The sequence below is a fragment of the Carlito syrichta genome, unplaced genomic scaffold, assembly GCF_000164805.1.
Source record: "Carlito syrichta isolate Samal-C Ts95f unplaced genomic scaffold, Tarsius_syrichta-2.0.1 Scaffold302080, whole genome shotgun sequence".
In the NCBI taxonomy this organism is placed as follows: Eukaryota; Metazoa; Chordata; class Mammalia; order Primates; family Tarsiidae; genus Carlito; species Carlito syrichta.
In genome coordinates this window covers 43,984-51,192 of record NW_007246176.1, presented here as the reverse complement: position 1 = coordinate 51,192, position 7,209 = coordinate 43,984, and the positions used below count along the sequence as shown (strand labels likewise).

At 31.8% G+C, this 7,209-nt stretch overlaps 1 protein-coding gene across 1 annotated transcript; it reads left to right on the top strand.

Moving 5' to 3' along the window:
• The first annotated feature begins 2,853 nt into the window (after positions 1–2,853).
• Positions 2,854–3,792, top strand: LOC103258347 (olfactory receptor 6C76-like). Its single transcript, XM_008056016.1, is given in 1 exon segment — positions 2,854–3,792. A coding segment is annotated over 1 exon segment (939 nt).
• Positions 3,793–7,209: the final 3,417 nt, after the last annotated feature.

Genomic DNA, 7,209 nt, shown 5'->3' with positions numbered 1-7,209 from the left:
TGGGCATTTTTTTCATATGCCTGTTGGCCATTTTTATGTCTTCTTTTGAGAAATTCAGATCTTCCGACCATTTTAAAATCCAATTCTTTTGCTTTTTTCTTATTGAGTTGTTTGAGTTTTTCATATTTTCTGGTTATTGAGCCCTTGTCAGGTGGATAGTTTGCAAAGATTTTCTTCCATTCCGTGGATTTCCTCTTCAATTTGCAGCTTTCTTTTTTAGTTTGATGTAGTACTATCTGTCCATTTCTGATTCTGGTTTTGATGTTTGCCTTTCCTCTTCAGGCATTTTTCCCCCCTCTTGGTATGCATTGTGTTTTTTTCTTGCCTTTGAGCTTGCCTTGCAATTTGTTTGTTGAAAACTGTGCATGTTATATTCAGTAATAGGAACTGAAGTAAACATATCTTTAACGTCAAGTTGTATGGTTATCTGGCTATGAGTTGAGTTGTGCTTAATGTTTTCTGTAGCTACAAGTTTCAATGACTTCAAATTTTGCTAGTGTCCTATTCTGTTGCTCCCTGTTGATTCTAGGTTTCTCTAGGTATACCTCCTCAGAAGAAGTCTGCATTGTGCTACTTTTCTAGCTGTAGTTCACTTGTTATTCCAAAGTCCTGCTGTGTTTTGGCAAGGTGTGGGATAGGGAAAGCATACTGTACATTTGTGATTAAATCTCAATCTTTGGTAGGCCAATTACTTAAGGCTATAATCTTCACAAGTATTTTTCCAGTGGTATAGCTTTTCTCCACCTATAGGTGAGTCAAGAGTAGAGGAAAATAGAGTGTGAAAAATGTCCTTCCTTAGAGTGGAATGAGCCTCTAATAAAATCTTATCCTCTGGAGATTAGGACTTTGTTACAGGGAATGCTCTGATCATATTTTACTGAAAGTCCTCCCCAAGTGCTCTGAATCTGTTCCATAATTTTTCACATTCTATATTTCACATTTATATTCATACATCTTGATAGCAGCTTTATACTTCAGGTATAAAAGTTTGCTTGGAACATCTCAAGCACACAATAAGTACATATTTAAGGAAAAAATTGGTAAATTAGTAAACTAATACATATATGGTGATTTAAAAGTATTAATAGAATATCCTTTTATCTTATCATTTTGTAGTATAAGTCTTCAGTGCTTTAAATGGTCTTTGGAGGAAACTATTTATTTATTTATTTGCTTTCATATCCTTCCTAATAAATTTTAAATTAATATTTAAATTTTAATCCTTGTGTACCTTTGTTCACACTGTTTATCCTACCTAAAATGCCTTATTCCACTTCCTAATATGTCTCCAATGCCTAGCTGAGGATCCATCTTTTTATTCCATCTTCTCATATAAATCTTTCTCAGCTTCTCCAAGTGTCATAAAAATCTTTTCTCCTACACCACATATTAAAAATGAGCCCCATTTACCTTTAAGTTTATGCCACATTATATATTGTGATACTCATGCATGCATCTTTTCTTCTAAAATATATTGGTAAACTGCAGTAGTCAAGGATGTTGTCTTATACTTCTTTGATTCCTCAGTGTATGTCAATGCATCCTCTATTGATCCATAAACATTGTTGAATAATGTTTTCTATTGATAATGAAGTCATCAAAGATGGTAACTGATAATGAAGTAATCAAAGAATAAATTTTCCCTCAAGTGATGAAACTGCTTATACCTAGAGGATTTCAAGGCATTTGATTAATGGGGTTCAAAACTTCTCAACCACACATTCAACACCATGTGGGGTTGCTTGGCTTTTGACTGATCGTATTAGTTTAGGGTAGTTGGCGTTACTTTCAAGTGCCTGAATGTTTGCTCAGTGACTAATCATCAGAGTAAAAATTTATCCTGTTTTCTCTTAGGTATCGGCAAATTTCAGTTCTTCTGTAATTCACACCATATATCAGCTAAGAAGGAAAGAGCTAATTAAAAATCACTGTTTTATCTGAAGAAAAGTCCAATATTAATGGTAAAGTTTCCCTTTATATTCTCCCTTACTGTCTTACCTCTTTCCTCTTTTTTCTTCTCCTTCCTATTTCTCTTTCCTTCCTCTCTCTGATCCCTTGCTCATTTTATCTTTCATTTCATTTTATTCTCTTCCCATTTTCCAATCTATGACCAGCAGAAACACTGAATTTGTTAATTCTGGTTAAGTCAAGTTTACTGTGAAATCAGAAGGATTTTGTATTGGAATAAGAGATGGTAAAAGGAAAAAGTGGCAGAAGAAATGAAGAGATAGAAGAAGGGACAAAACACTGATGTATAGGTGTAAAAATCAGTAAGAATAGAGACAAAGAGTGTTTATTAGAGTAGATGGGACAAAAGGTCAAACAATGGAAGAGCTATAGTCATGAGTATATTAAATTTATCCTAGTATTCATCTTAAGCCTAAAACTGTATTTCTGTTTTCCATTGTCATGAACATTTATATATCATCTTGGTTCTCTCTTGCATTCAAAATCAACTTCTTGAGGCAATTAACATTCATATTGATAGGCTAAATATAAGCAACATGATATTTTAGCCCTTAAATATTGAGACAATAAATCTATTTTGCATGCATGTTCAATTTTTTACCTTATCATAATAAATGTAACTAAACTAGAATACAAAATGATTTATAAGGCAATCTTTTTTATTTCTACACATTTGTACAAAATGTTTATTTTTCTCATTGTGTGCAAAGTAATAGATTTTCTAGAATTTGTCAGACATAAATTATTTTTTTATCCCATTAGTCTAAACAATCAATAGCAATGACAGTACTTTGACATTGTTGCCTTCACAGTTTACTGTTAGTACTTTTACATAATCTTTTTCTCAACATTTTTACCAGAGCAGAAGGAGATCGAGGAGTGGAAATGAAAAACCATACAACAGTGACAGTGTTTCTCTTAGCAGGCTTGACAGAGAACCCAAAAGCAATGATTGTGCTGTTTATCTTCCTGCTTCTCACCTACTTGCTAAGCATCTCTGGCAATCTGATTATCATCACCCTCACTCTGCTGGATTCTCATCTCAAGACTCCTATGTATTTCTTCCTTCGAAATTTTTCCTTTTTAGAAATTTCTTATACAACCGTCTGCATCCCCAAATTGCTTGTCAGCATGGCAACTGGTGACAAAACCTTTTCCTACAATTGTTGTGCAACTCAGTTATTTTTTGCCTTCCTTCTGGGTGCATCTGAATTTTACCTCCTGGCTGTCATGTCCTATGATCGCTATGTTGCCATCTGTAAACCTCTGCATTATACAACTATCATGAGCACCAAAGTCTGCATCCATCTGGTCCTTAGCTCTTGGATTGCTGGTTTCCTCATCATTTTTCCAGGACTCATCTTAGGCCTAAGTCTGGATTTCTGTGACTCCAATGTCATTGATCATTTTTACTGTGACACTGCTCCTCTACTGCAGATCTCCTGCACAGATACACATCTGTTGGAAATGATAAGTTTTGTCTTAGCTTTGGTGACTCTCCTGGTCACTTTGGTATTAGTGATCTTATCATACACATCTATTGCCCTAACAATTTAAAAAATCCCTTCTGCCAACCAGAGAAAAAAGGCTTTTTCTACCTGTTCTTCTCATATGATTGTCATCTCCCTTTCATACGGCAGCTGCATCTTTATGTACATTAAACCCTCAGCCAAACAGAGGATATCCTTAATGAAAGGAGTTTCAGTGCTCAATACCTCAGTTGCCCCACTTTTGAACCCATTCATTTATACGCTAAGGAACCAGCAGGTGAAGCAAGCATTTAAGGACTTGCTACAAAGAGCTCTGACGTTATCTAAAAGGTAGAATAGTAATGAGGTATATAAGGAACATTAATTATTAAGGAAAAATTTTTTAAAGTCTTGATTGGAATTTAATTTTTCTGTTACACCACCTTATATAAAATAGCACATGTGTTTTCACTTATTTCTAAAGTGTTATGATGTTTACATAAATTCTTTCCCCAATAATGACTCCCCTTACAAAATAATAATTTCTTTTTCTATTCCCTTATAAGCATTCTCAAATCTGACAGCTTCTTCTACTCTTCTTTCATTAAAATACAACTAATACTGGAAATGTTATTTTTATCAACTTAATGTATCAGTTCAGTGGGACTTAATTATTTTCACATATATGGAGTATATTTAGTTCTTATGTTTGTTTTCTGAAAACTCTTAATAAGTGCAAAACAATTATATAATATGACTTCTTTGGGATTTTGTTTATCCCTGAATTTTTATGCCCTGATATAAATTTTCAGATTTTCTTCTTTTCCAATAAATTTAAAAGTGGAAAGTTGTGGATAAAATGTCAATCTTTGTCTTGATTTTTTTAAAGAAAAGTTCACATTGTGCTAGTATAATAAAAAAATCATATGGTATGCTATATTTATATTATATTTTATTTTATATAGATAAATTAATATTAAGTCATATGTTCACACTAGATCTAGGTAATTTGATAAGGAATAAAAAATAACCTAACAAGATAACATTTTATGCCTTATCAACCATTCCTAGTTCATTTTGGAACTAACTGTGTCCCTTAGAATCTACATCTATAAAATGATAAGAACCAGTTACTCTATTTTAAGATATTTTTAAAGCTAATTTAAAAGTATAAAATAACTATTAGTTGAAAAGAATAATGTTACCTATGAATTCATTTATATTATTGCATATATTTAGCATATCTTATTAGGAAAATTACAATAGAAATAGATCACGTAACCCCTTTTCTTTAGAAGCATGTAATCTAATTATAAAAAACAATATATTTATGATAGAAACCAGAAAGTCAATCAGCATATTTAATTGTGTCGAGTACAAGTAATAAAAAATAATCAGTAAAATATACTCTAAAAATGATTTTGAATAAAATGAAATTATATATTTTAAAACTACTTAAAAATCAATTGTCTATATGTAACTACGATTACATAGGAAATATAGGAGACAAATGAGCATGCTAAATGACACCATTAGAATCCAATTCAGAATATGGGATATTCTATACTAAAATAACCTCATTGTTTTAACAAGCAAAAACATAGAAAAAAAAGAGATTAGAAAACGTTTTCTAGATTACAAAGAAATTAAGAGACATATCCTACCAAGTGCAAAATGCAGACATTAATACTAGTTTAAGCAAAGAAATTGCAAAGTGGCATTTTATTAAATGTTTGAATAATTTTAAAATGTGCAGTGTGGTAATGTTACTGGAATTATGTTTTTAATTTCCTTATCTGTTAGAGTTAATTCATAAAATATTTAGGGGTGAAATGATATGATGTTTCTTGTTTGTTTTAAAACTGTGTTCTAAAAATATTAGACAGAGGTAGACTAAATAAAAATAGCATAACACTTATACTAGTCAAAGACTAAGTAAAAATAACATAACATTTATAATAGTCAAAGCTGAATGATGGATTCATGGGTGTTCATTATACTATGCTTTCTAAGGTGTATATTTGTAAATTTCTAGAAACAATATTATAAAACAAAAACTAGCTTAGAAAAAGATAGAAGGTGAATTACATTATTAGTATTCCAATTTACGACTTGCTTAAACTATCTCCTAATTTCCATCTGACATATATAATTAAATTGTTCATACCCCTTTTTAAATTTTCAAATATTATAGTCATAAAGAAGACAGCTATTTTAATATTACTAGAGAATAAAAAGGAAAGCCAAAATTGTATTAAGTCTGTGAAAAGTTTTACTCCTTTCTTTATGTAACATTTATTTGAACAGGTACCACAAAATTTAAAACCCTAGTACCCCAATTTCTACAACTATTGCATTTGATACTAAGAAAAGTTGCATGGATATAATAGTTACAGGCAAACCTTTTATTTATGAACAAGACTTCCCTTCCACGTCCCTAACTGCATCCTGCTACAGTGAAATAGGTTAGAAAAACTACTATTTGTTGAGTACTAGTCTGTGCCAGGCAACATCCAAGGTATGACTCATACTAATAATATTTTCAATAAAGCAAAAAGCAAACAAGTAACATAAATTATCTTTATTTTTTTCTTGTGGAAAAAAAAAAAGAGCTTCAAAGAGTCACTGTAAATTACCCAGAATACATATCAAGGTAGTAAGAGACACAGAATTCAAATTAAATTCTCCCCAATTCCAAAGACCACATTCCTTCCAGCATCAGCATTCTCCAGTCTGCAACAAAGAGTAGATTATAGGTATACCAAGATAGTGATGGCTTCAACTTTTGGGTTGGGTTGTTACGTGTGGCTGATATTCTAATTCACTGTAGTATCTTGTATAAATATTGTTATTTTATATATGATTCAGGACATAAAAGAAAAAAGCTGGAAAGTTCTGTAATACAACAATTATGTGCCTTTTTACACTTTTAGTATACAGTCTAACATACAATCAGATTACAATGAAGAAAATAATTAGTTCTGTATACTCAGGATTCGCCCTCACACTTGCTCTCACCCTCACTCCCGTTCTCATTCTCTTCCCCTCAATTACTTTTTATTCCTTTTTGGTAGAATGACTTCATTCTGGGTCCATAAGTCACCGTTAGTCAATCAAGGCATTGGGCATTCTGGTTATTGTGAATAGCTCAAGGTTGTACTTTTATCTCAGGCTTTGGAAATGACCATATTCTATCTGTAAACAATCAGAGCTGAGCATGTAACCAAAGTCAGTTCAGTTAAAATAAAACAACCCACCAAAGAAATAAAGACAAAAATATCGATCCAATAAATCTGTGTGTTAGTGAGAATTTTCCTTTCTGGTACAATCAGACTGTGAAAAAATACACCCGAGTCTTCCAGCGATTCATTAATTAGAGCATATGTATCTGACTATGAAGCCAGTATAAAGAAAAACAACGCCAAGAAAAGAACTAAGAGAGTATTAATGTCAATGATTTAATTTGATTTCCTATAACCAATCATAACAGAAGGTAGAAATTCCTGGAATTTAAGATTAGATTGTATATATGTACAACTGAAATGATCCTATCTAGTTGTTCTATCTAATAAATGTTCTCTGTGCCTCATTCTCTATCTTTCCAGACTTTTTATTTGAGGGTAAATGGCAAGCTGTAGCAAGAAGAGAAAGTGAAAACTGAGAACAATGTCAATCCCTGTATACCTGTCTGCTACATTTTCCCTTAAGAAGAAGAAGAAGAAGAATGGCATCAAGACTTATCTTCATTTTTATTTTATTTTGTAAATTGTTT